The sequence below is a fragment of the Fringilla coelebs genome (genome assembly GCF_963513975.1).
Source record: "Fringilla coelebs genome assembly, chromosome: 1".
NCBI classification, from domain to species: Eukaryota; Metazoa; Chordata; class Aves; order Passeriformes; family Fringillidae; genus Fringilla; species Fringilla coelebs.
The window spans coordinates 34985233-34997985 of NC_140028.1; the positions used below are offsets into that span (position 1 = coordinate 34985233).

The window sequence follows — 12753 nt, forward strand, 5'->3', positions numbered from 1 at the left end:
TTATAAGGATTAATCCCTTTTTGAATATATAATTTCATTCATAAATACAACCTTGATGAAATATGGAATAAAAAATAGCCAGTGGTCTGTGGCAATACTTGACAAACAAACTGCTCTTCTAATATTCTTACATTGAACTATTCAAGCTTATGATAGCAAATTATTATCAGCTTTCAGTAATTTCTTGACCTCCTTAAAACATACTTCCAAAGCTTAGCCTGATGAGATGATTTCACTTTCCATGTTCTGGAAATACTTCTGGAAATGGAGTTATCTTTCTCTTCTGCAAACCTCTGCTGATTTTTGGTAGATTTTGGTAGATTTTACTGTACTTCTTCTCTTTATGCACAGTAGTCAAGTAAGACTCAAACAAAACAAAGGTGACTGAGTACAGGAAGGTCTCCACTGTTACATATTCAAGCTCCTTTTCAGATACACTGTTCCAACACCCTGTGAAACTGGGACAATTTTGGATGAATTTTCCCCCAAATTTTGTAACTCTTCCTCCATATCTTCTATTTTATGTCATATCGTAAGCTTTAGACATTTTTTTCAGGCAATAGCTTCACAAAAGATCAGAACAGTATTGCTATAGTTTCTATGGAAGATGAGATATTTATTATTAACAATTTCATTTCATAACAAATTATTTGCTTATAATAATAGTAACTTCCAATTAAACGCTTACTTAATAGAGAATTAAAATGATCTGGGAAAAAAAAGGATATAAGAATTCATTGAAACTGTACTGTAAGTATTTTTTGTTCTTTCTCTTAAGCTAAATATTCCATGGCTATAATCAACATTTTTGGAGGCAGGCCCAGGTAATTTTTTAATATATTTCTAAATAACACATAGCATTAAAAAATATTTTTTAACATTTTGAGACATGTGAGTTCATCTAGGTGCATAACACATAAACACAGACAGAGGTCCTCAGTGTCTCCAGCAAACAATTTATGCAACACTCTTATTCCTAGAAGATAAACACAAGCTGAAAGTAGGGAATGTTATCAAAAAGGCTTTGGAAGCAGGTCAATTCAAGTGCAAGGATAAATGAATTTGTACAGCTCTAGCAGAATTCCCTGATGTGCCTTCTCTCCAGTGGAGACATAGCAGCAGTTTAAATATGTCACTTAAGAAAGAGATTTGGGCTTGCAAACCATTTTATTAAAACATTCTTACTGCACTTCACCAAAACTTATCCTTTGTCTGCTGGCCAGGAACTGCAGAGATGAAACTTAGACCTTAATGATAATCACAGCAGACTGAATGTAGTTGAAAAATACAGCATGTATGAAGGAAGTATGTGCATAGAATCCTTCCAGTTATTTCAGCATCTTCCAAACTACCATTGCCCTTGCTCATTCATTACGCTTTATAAATATTAGCACAAAATTTATAAATGGCCTACTTTCATTAACAGGATTAATGATATTTAAGTATGAGGATGTTACTGAAAGACATTCTTGTCTTTCTAAATTGCAGAAACAACTTTGTGTCCTGTTCATCACCTTCAAACTTTGAAGGTGAGGCAGCGAGCTCTGCACCAGAAATATGTTCAAACAAAGTACTTGGGATACATTTGTCAACTTTGAAGGTCAACTCCATGTCAATTTCTTAAGTGACTTTCTTTATATATCATCATCATTTCTTCACATACAATAGATTATTATTGCTTTTTTCCTCCATAGATCCCTTGGCCAAATTACAGCTAAAATAAAAAATTACACACAATATGGCCAGAAATAATCCCTCCCATCACTGATTCCCCAAACTTCTGGAAAATATCATAACTTCTCAGGAATACCACAGTGAAACAGAAAAAAAAATTAAGGAGGTCATGAATAAGAGTAAGAAAGTTTCTCCAAGCTCACTCTCTGTGCTTCAATCTGCAGCACAATGCTACACAGCATGAATCAGTACAGCTTTTGTCCCTCAAAAAAGCCAGTGAATATTTTGATCTCACTGTTGAGCTGAATTGACCTGGTCCATGTAATACCCAGTGACACCTGGTGAGTTCTACAGAGGTACAGCTTTTCAGAATAGCTAAGACCAAGATTTAGGGCTTCAGCTTACATCACCTAAAAATCAAGTACCATTAGAAAATAAATTACCCTTTCTTACTGGCCATAAAAAGTGTTAATAAACTATTCAGCATATATTTCTATGCTGTTCTGATCTGTTTCAGAGTAAAAACCAAGGTATTCCTGTGCATGCCCAGTGGATGTGGAAGACTAGCTAAACTGAATGATAACTATGAAATAAGTAAAAGGTGAAACCTTTTCATATACTTACATTTTGCTAACTTACAGTTAGCAAACTTTCAGTATATAAAAAGTGTTTTTATTGTACTTTAGATTCTACTTGGTTTTGCTAATAAAGTGGAAATTTTATTGATAGCTTCCCTGTTTAAGGAATACACCAGGGCTTAACTTTCTACAATAACATAGCTTTTCTTTGCTGAATAACTTAAATATCTTAAATGGACATTTGACAGAGATCCCTCTAAATTAAAAAAAAAAAACAAAAAAACCAAAACAAACAAAAAAAACTCCACAACCCAAAACTTCCTTACTGAACAATTTGTTTACAAGTGTCCCTCCCACTCTGGCCAAGCAGGTGGCAAGTACAGATGTTCTGCAGCAGAATTAAATAATTCTTGACAGTCTATCTGAAATAAATTTCACATTATTACCTCACCAAAACATTTAACCTGTAGTCTAGGAAGTATTAAAAATATTTTTTGTACAATATTTTGTTTAAGGATTCTTCATTCAACATGCACTTTCTATAAAGAGGTCACCCAATATTTGATGTTTCAGCTTCCATAATCTGTTCAAGGATATAAGGTAAGCAAAACATCTGATACTGTAAAAATACAAGGCTTCTTGGGGCTCTGTTACAATATCAGCTGCCACCTCTAATCCCCTCTTCCACATTAGGGCCTGTTCTACTTGAAATGCCGTGTAATTGAAATTACAAGCTTTTGGCTTCTCGTGGCAGTCAGCCAGCAGCACATTTTACCCTAAACCTTCCACTAAAAAAATTCTACTTTGAGTTAATTTACACACAGTTTTTCTGTTTACAGGAAAGCAGGAAGGAGAAAATATCTGGTCACCTGGGAATCACATTTATTTCAGCTTTTGAAATGCAACCAGAATAATTTTTTCTGAACTTCAGTTCTATTTACTGTTATTTGGATTAATATTTCTGAATTTGTCGTGCCCAAAAACACCAAAATTTTGAACAGGTAAAACAAGGCATTCATTGATTTCCTTTTCTTACATACATTTTTCTAAAGTTCAGAATATTCTTTCAATTTCAAATTATAGTCCAGAGGATGAAATATTTTCTAATAAGAATATTTTTGCCCAAGAATTTTTTTTTCTGTATATAAAAAAATCTATGTCTAGTTTATGGATTTTGTTTGACATAAGGGAGGTCTCAATCAAATTTAGTCCAGGGTATGCATTCAAACTACTTTCCTAACTACTTGCAGGAATAATCACTTATTTCCGAAGAACCTTGATATCATGCTTTTCTCACCATCCCATATTGTTAAATTACCTAACAGTGGTTAAACATACACGTTTGTGTAAGGATTTCTTTACTACCTATGGAAGAGCTGAAGTAATCGAATATTAATTTATTATTTTTATAGAAGATTTAAATTTTGAAGTTAAAATCTGAAATTTCACCTCTAAGCTTTTTCTATATAATTACAAAATTCAGCTTGGATTTGAAAACTTTTGTGTCAGAACCCACCAATTTGAACATAAATATGTTCATAAATCTCCAATTTGAACATAAAAGTATACACAAATATGATATAAATATGACCCTTATAATTCCTACTACTGCAAAGGTGCACTGCTGTTGTTCCTGATGTGGCAGTGCTATCTTAAAATAGCTATTTGAATGAATAAACTGCTAAATGCCAAACAGTGGGCCCAACCCAGTAAATAATTTATAGATTTAATTAAATGCAGAAGTTTGGATGATTTCTGTTGCTTATACTCAAACAAGTAATTCAGTTACTTCGTACTATTGTTCTAGGGGATAAATGGGAAAATCTATGAAAATTTCTAATAAATAGAACTGAAATCATGCAACATTGTAATATTATTGTATTCAACATATACTGAAAGCAAGAATAAAGGCTTAGTTTTTCCTTGTGCATGAAGCTTAAAGTAATTTGACAAACTGAATTAAAGAATTTATGCATTCATCACAGAAAATCCATGCCTGTATTTCTTCTATGAAAGCAAATAATATGTTTCAAAGCAGTAAAGAATACAGGAAAAAAAATATTTAAAACAAAACACTTCTATAAAACACTTTATTACAGTATTTTTTGCACAGTAATAAAGAGCAAAAACCAAAGGGACATTCATGCAGAAATGCTTCTTGCAGTTAGACAACTTTTTCTTCCAGTTTCTGCTGCATTTGAATTGCTTTGCCTTACATGAATAATTTACAAAGAAAAATATACCTTTTTATGTGCATGTACAAGGCAAGATTCACATAAAAACCCCCCAAAACTAAGCATAAGTCCTGTTAGATCCAGGTGGTAAAAGAAACAAGTCAGAGAGAAGGCAAAGGCTACTCCATGTGATCTCCTCAGTGCTTGTGCCCTGTTTCTATCTGTTAGTCACTGCAAAGCTAGCAGCTTCCTTTGCAACCTTGCTTTTCCATTCCTGCTAGAATTCCAGGCCACTTAAATTTCTCCAGTATAACTTCTTATATTTTCTTAGAGTCTTATTTTACCTTATGCTTCTGGAAAAGTTCTAAACATTTGGCTATCAAACTTTGTGTTCACCACAGTGAAAAGATCTCAAGAAAAAGATTTTGCATTTTGCCTCGCACTTTTTATTACACAAAAGTATTTGCCGGGCAGTAAACTAGGATCTCTAAGGATGTTTTGAATGCTTGTTTCCACTTTGAATTCTTACAAAACACTTGGGGAAAGTGCTGATTCCTGTAAATGCTGCAACCAGCTTTTTGCCAGCTTTACTCACTTATTTGCCCAGAATGCCTTGTTTGGCGTTGTGCAGCCCTGAAAATCCAAGTTTTCAATTTTTCAAACATTAACTCTTTTTATGAAAAATAAAGCATAGCAAAATATTCTATTTTTAAAAGTATAAATAAAAAGGTCTAACTACAAAAACCAGGGCTTTCAGGAATAGAACAGTAAAAATGTACAAAGTTGCAAGAAAATAATGATATAACCATAGTGCAAATTACATGAACCATGCAATAGACATAGATGCTGCCTACCTCTTTTGAGTACTAGTATCCAGATTGTTTTAGTATCCACATTAAAGATCTTACATGTGGATTCATACATGGGACATGAAAAAAAGAACCCAAAGGCTTTTTCTGAAAATCCTTATGCATAATTCTTGCTATTTTGTCACACAATTTTTCTCAAAACACTTATCCTCTGAAGGCCAAGGCACCTTTGAGGAAAATTTGTCAAATATAAATTAGCAGAAAAGAATTTATATAATCATCTATTTAACTAGCCACAAACACAAATTAGCCTATTGGAATGCAGTATCAATATTAAACACTGCACACCTTGAACCATGTCAGGATTTTTTACATGTAATATGCACATTTGTGTGAATACCGTGAATCAATTTGTCAAATTTATGACCAAAGTCCGATCAACATACTATTCTATTTTTCCCGCATCTTGCATCTCATAAAATATCTAAAAATCATTCAAGTCATGAGAATACATTTTAGTATCAATTCTGTTTATAGGCATATGTCTCACTACTTTGAAAGATTGTGGAAATCCACTTCAAGACTGCATTTATCTACACACCCTTCCTATGAGGCATCTCAGTTTTATATCTATATTTTGTATGTCAAGATTGCCAAAGAATAAGTCTCACTGAAAATTATTAGGGGAGCATGGAACAGACCTCCCCTTGGAGCCCTGAAAGGCAAGGAGAACAGTTGGATCATTTGTTACTTTTTGAGGAGATACAGTTACAGAGAAAGCGTTGGATAGTTGAATTTAATTTTGAATATCAAGCCATTATAAAGAGACAAAAGTAAACAATCAGCTAGCTACACACTACTTAAGCAAGAACACTAAGACACAATACACCAGAAAAAAAAACCAAAAAGCATGAACTAACATAACTGGCTCCTTAGAAACTTAGGCACAGTAGTTTTTCAGGAGCTCAGGAATGTGAAATGATCTGCCTTTGCCCTGAGGAGAGGATGGACGAGCAGAGCAAGAGCTGCAACTGCTCTGCCTTCTCTTTGCAGCCCTGGTAATTACAACATCAGCCAGCTTTCAGGGATTCAGCTCAGGGAATCCTACTGCCTCTGGCAGTTCCATCTTCCCAGCAACCTCAAATAGGCCTGGAACTACCAGAGCATGAAATGAACACAGATACATATTGTCTAAGCCTGCACACACAGAGCATACATGTAAAACTGTTCAGCTGAAGGCTGTATCTTTCTGTAACAAGATTTTGCTAATAAACATAATTAACTTCTGTTTTCTTTGTATTATTTCTATGTAATTCAATTAATTTGATTCTCTCTCCCTATGTTACATGTCTGCAGAATTACTAAATCAAACTTTGTAGCTACGAGTCCAAATCAATAAGGAAATGTGAGTTCCGAAACCACTGCAAAATTTATTTTACCCCTCTGTTTGCTGGTGGAAAGCAGAAAGGAGCTTTGAAAAAAAAGCTCAAAGCAATGCCAGCTGAAGTTCTGTTCTTTTCTCTTTTTGCCCAATATCAGCAAATGCTCTGTGAGGTTCTTGCACTCGAAGTTCTCAGAGAGCTTAAGGAATTGATCTGGAACTCCATATCCCTCAACTGTCTGGATAAATAATCCGGTTGTAAATACTTCATGTTCAATACTATCTAGCTTTATTCACACTGCTCAATCAGCTGCCTGAAAGACTGCAAGATGAATCTGCATTGCCATTTTTCTTCTTTCTTTATATAGCCCTCTTTTCCTTAGCTAACAAATACTGAGCGAGTCCTTCTTTCACTTCCTATATCAACATTAAAGTGTGCTATTAAGCAGTGTTGCTGAATAGACTGAATGGAATTAATGTGTCCTCTTTCACTTGTCTAAAACTTTGCAAAAATGAACAACTATTGTAAATTTATTCGCCTTTGGGAAAAAAAAACCACAATCCTTTTTTTAACCTGTATTTAAACTCCTGGCAATACTAGTTGCACCAAAGTTATGATTATATAATTTTTTAAAAGTTATTTTACTGCTGGTTATGTTTTCCACAAACTACATATCTGCAGAGATTTTCTTAAGTTTCGAAAGAAAAGACCAGATTCCAAATTACCAAGACCAAATTACCAAGCATAATATTGCATTCTCTTAAAATATACAAATAAACTAGCCACACATTAACTAAACTCCTCTTATTAGTTTTCAAACAAATGGTAACAGAAATCTAAATTATAGTTGAGATATCACAATTTCATATTTCAGAATGAAATTTAGAGTTTGAATTGTTTTGTTCTCTTCAATTTGTAAAACTGAATATTATCTGGTAAAATCAATATTTGACTAGAATTTAAAAACATACAGAATATGCATCAAACTACTGCACTTCCAACAGGCAAGCCCAACAACATGTGGTTTTGTAGATTGTAATAACATATTTCAAAATACCCCCTTTCTTAGAATGAAAAAATTAGAGCAGAGAACTGAAAATTCAGAAGGGTTACGTAAATTTTGGGTTTTTTCTCTCTAGGATGACAGTGCTGGCAAACACAACTTTTATCTCTATGCAAAATCTATTTTTTTATGAAACTAATTTTAAAAATTATAGGATTACCCGTAAAGGAAAGTACTTACGGATGCTGTCACTTGAGAAGCACTCTGAAACTCATTAATATCTTCTGTGAGTGTTTCAACCCCAGGTACTTGAGCTGTTCAAAAGAGGTACAAGAGAAATGTAAATCACTCTAATCAAGTAAGTGTTAGTCACTTTGAAAATGTAATGCCTAAAAATTTACTGCTGGGAAGGTAAATGTGGCTACTGTAAATGTACTACTTTTCAGTTACAATTCAATGGATTATAATTTATGTCTGATTTTAATTTATAACCTTAATGCAACATGGAACAGTATCTCTAAGATGACTAGAGTGATAAGCAAGCTTCCTTCAGTGGCCAAGGTATCATCTAGGTTCTTTATTAACTTTACTATTTAAACTATATACTGTTTACCCTTTACACAAGTGAGTAGTGGTTCTCCAGCTTTAATAAAGTTAATAAAACTATATTCAATTAATTCAGTTAAAATTCCTGAAGTAAAGGACTTGGTCAGTTTAGACAACACTTAAAGCCTTGAAAGTATAATTTTTGCCCATATTGCCACATTTGTAAAATGACAGAATTTTGTGAGAAGTCTAAAATATCTCTTTGATGCACATATAATGACTTAAAACAGATTTTATGCAACCCTGTCAGAGAAATAAATTTCCAAGTAACATTCTATGCAGTTTCACTCTCTGCCTAGCACTCTGCTAAGGCACTTAGATGCTGCATCAGCAGCCTGACAAAAGAACATGTCCCGATCTTTCCTGTGTTCTGCTGTTATTCTGACACTTAGCAGGGAGGTCCTTATGTTTCCAGAATCCAATTTGTTGAACATCTCAGGCTATCCTTACTATGAAAGCAGAACTTACTGTGAAGCATGGCAACTGTGGTTACCAATTCATTGCAAACACAAATTGATGTGGAGGGCAAAGAGGTGATGATAATGCTAAGTTATGGTCAGGGAATTGTGCGGAAATTGAGAGATGATGCCACTGCCATTGCCTTATCTAGTTCTCAATCTTAATTCCCACATATTTGCATCCTTAATTTTTTACCCTGGTCATGCAGTTCCACCCAGAACAACACTATATGTGTTTCATATGTTCATGTTTCTGTTGAACATCCCCAATTCCAAATTTTTCCTCTACATCCTAATGTTTCTTGAACTTTCTACAATAATGACTCTTAAAACGGGGAAAAAAAAAACCCAAACCCAAACAAAAACAAACAAACCAACCAGAATCCAAACACCCTCAAAAGAACAGTGACTCCTGTTTGATAGGGAATAAACTAATGATGTGAAATTTGCTCTAACAAAATTTATTTAGCAAACTAAGTATTATATATCACAATATATTCTGTAGAGCTGTAGATGTAACAGCACAACAAAATAGGAAATACCACATTTACACAGTGGCATGAGTACCACAGAACCTATTATCTTTGATCCAATATTATTCCAGGGGGAGTCACAAAAGAAACAACTCTTTGCCCACACCTCAGAAATATGTGGAGTTGCACAATACATGCAAAGAAACTCACATAATAAACAGCTTTTCACAGATATTTGAGGAGTGGTTTAGGAGTTTTATACTTTTCATTTATCCTATATTAGGAGATTACTCCCTAATACATTACTGCATTTTAAACTTACTTCTACAAAAATGAACAGACTGCAAAAGCTGTATTTGTAATAAAGTCTTCTTTTCCTGCCTTATACCATGGCTTCTCTCAAAGGGTAAGGTACACTTCAGCAGAAGAGAATTACACAAGTGAGACAAGGTTGTATGGTACTTATAGGAAATTGGGAGTAAATGAACAATTATCCTTTAGTGATACTATTTCTATATATCTAAAACCCCCCCAAAATACTGAAGTAGATTGCTTCTACAATCCCACCAACCTGAAAAACACATTGGGGGCTGTTGGATGTAGATTTTTCTGGATCAGTTCTGTTGTATTGTGTATCTTTTGAAGCCTCAGCAATTCTTCCCATCTACCTCTACAGAACAAGAGCAAGGCTCAGTGGAGAACTGACCAAAGAGACAAACCAGACAAGCTTGGCATCTACAGGGAAAGTTCACTGTGCAGTCATCTACACTGCTGCTTCTGATCAAAATCAAGAACCTATGAAATTCTTCCCTTAGTTCTTTCCTGTGAAGTGGTCTAATGGAAAGGGAAACATTTTTGAGAGGTATAGTTTAGGACAGTGGAAAGAAAAGCAGCTTTAAAGTGTCTTGTGTTTTTTCTATCTTGAGACCTGATTCCTACCTCTCATTTTTACTACTTAGATCAAACACAAGTCTGTCCAATTCAGCAGGATTATACTAGAGGGAAATCAGTGTACTGGTTAATTAGAACCAGATCCAGATTGTCAGTGGAGTCAGTACAGTGTCTGATGCTGCACATGATCTTCTCACATAAGCTCCTGCATTGACTTTAGTAGGTGGAATTGCTTAAAATGAGGCTTATTTATAATGGCTGTTAGATCAGATGTTCTGCCAATTACTTCTGAGCTTAGTTCATCTGAAATTCACAGGAGAGATGTTCCAGATCTAACAACAGAAATAGATCATTATCTAAAGAAAGCTACTCTCAACTTTGTTGTGCATCAGCACCTTGCTTGCTTATTCTTGAATGAATGGTTTGCATCAGCACTTCCCAATGCACTTTTCCCTCATTAAGGTCATTGGTACTGATAAATAGCAGAACATAAATTCAAATAAACCTGGTAACTGAAGTCTGCTAGTCACTATTTCATGATGTAATACATCTGTAAGAGGACATAACTAAAAATTCAGTGCAATAATGCCTTGGTTACTTAGGGTTTTTTAACAACATCTTTATGTGTTTTTTTTTTTAATCATCCTCTCATACATAATAATATTTATTGGAAATAAGTATCAGATGCAGAGAGAGCAAATACTGTGCTGCATTTAGGGAAGATTGATAGAATGGGCAGTTGCCTGAGTTCTGTGTCTGTTTATAGTCTGTACCTACTTGTGAAATCCAGCTGTGTTTTTTTTTCAAATTGAAGTGCAGCACTAGCCAACATTTTAGGAAAAAAAGACTCAACCATATGTTGCGAAACACTGAACATTTCTGAGGGCACCTCTTGACAGAAATTTGGCATTACCTTACTACTGACCTCAGTCTTTTTGCCCGAGAGGCCTTGTTATTTTCTAGCTACATGACTAACAGGTCCATTATATTCATAGACATGAGATAGATATTTATACCAACATGAATATCAGTACCCCACCTTCCTATCTAAATTTTACTCCCTGTATCTCATTGAATGTGGTGTTTTTTAAAAAAAGCAACTTCCATCTTCTCTGCATCTTCTTCCATCTACTGACTGCAAAGTATTCAGAAGCACATGAAGTGGCCGAAGGTAGAACAGCTGCAGCACTTTTGTGCTCCATACTCTGTGACCATGAAAGATCCATATTACACAACATCCAGTACTTTCTGATAGTTTCACCTTCTTTAATTCTGGTGTCGCTGCCAGTTAGCAAAACCTAACTATTTAATTGAAGCCTGCAATTTTAGAACATCACATGGCAAAGTGGGCATACTTTCACTTCAGGAGCAAAGGTACACAGGAAGGAATATGGAAGGATGAGATCTGTTCAAAAATTATTTTGTGAACTGTAGAGCTTTTTCCCACATGTCTGTCTTACCAATCTATTTGCTTTTGCTGCAATAACCCCATGCATGCATATTCCTTTACTTAATCCACCACCTCCCTTTCTGGGAATCACTTTCACAACAATAGAAATTTGCCTTCCTTTCACAGGGCTTGACTGAAGTCACCAGTCTGAGCATCTCTTGCTGATAATCTTCATGAAGATTGTAAGGACATCGTGTTTTGAGATTCTGAGCGTCCTTTTACCTTGTTCAATTAGGTGATCAATGGCAGATAAAAAGAAAAGCCAATGTCTTGACTGCATGAAACCACACATTCTCACAAAACCAGTTTGAAAAATTAATCTTTAAAGACACATTAGTTACTAATGGTTGGTTTTACAAATGAGGCAAGAGAAATGAGTGAAAGCTCAGGTTGCTGTGATATATCTAATAGTATATACAATAGCATTAGATAGGAGACAGAGAGAAGGATAATTTAAAAATATACATTCTGGTGGTTTTTTTGTGTTAATTGATCACCATAGCTAACTTGTCCATGGCTGCTGAAGAATACACTGCAAATCAAAACATACAGTTTGTAGACTTGGCTGGTTCAACAGTAAGGGAATGGACTGAAAGATTTATCTTTGCAGATTCTCTGTCATAACCTGTATTTGTTCTCTCTGCATCACAGCAGCAGCTAAGATAACCTTTATCAATTTTATCTTTCATAGGAAAGCTGGGCATTCTCTGGAAAGAGATCCCTTATGAAGTGCCTTTTTCAACACTTCAGGTGTTACTCAGTTCAAACACCTGAGAAGAAATTGAAATAAGTCTGAGTGTCCTGACTGTAGATTAACCCAACATATGAACATGTCGAAAAAGTGTTTTTCAGAGTTTTTTTATAAACTGTTTCTTTCTACTGTAAAACATTTGAATCATCTGGATGCATGTATAGTAATAAATTAAATATTTCAAAGACCATTCTTTGGCATAAAAGCAGCAATGAACAGCCCATGCCTATGCTATTAAGCTGTTTTAAATGTTAGTGTGCTAACATAAAATCTGTCTAATAAGAACAAATTCTGGCCTAGTGCACCTCTCAAAATAAGCCTAGGAATTATTCAGGAGTGTTAATTGGCCATGACAAAAAATATGTTAGTGGCTCTTTGAACAGATTTGAAGTGTAAATGATTGAGTTCAAATGCCCAGGAACACTCTCTTGGAAGTGTTTCATCTTTTACAGACATAACCCCTACTCTCAAATTCAAGATGTTGATGTTTGGGTTTTTTTTATG

At 34.6% G+C, this 12753-nt stretch overlaps 1 protein-coding gene across 1 annotated transcript in view; it reads right to left on the minus strand.

Annotated features, from left to right (window-relative positions):
- The window catches only part of LOC311155134 (uncharacterized protein C8orf34 homolog), a gene marked incomplete at its 5' end in the record, with an annotated part of 140312 nt that overhangs the window by 13709 nt on the left and 113850 nt on the right, over window positions 1–12753 (minus strand). The window contains one exon of the mRNA XM_084208059.1: window positions 7861–7934. Coding sequence (XP_084064185.1) covers window positions 7861–7934 — 74 coding nt within the window. The remainder of the gene's footprint in view (window positions 1–7860; window positions 7935–12753) is intronic.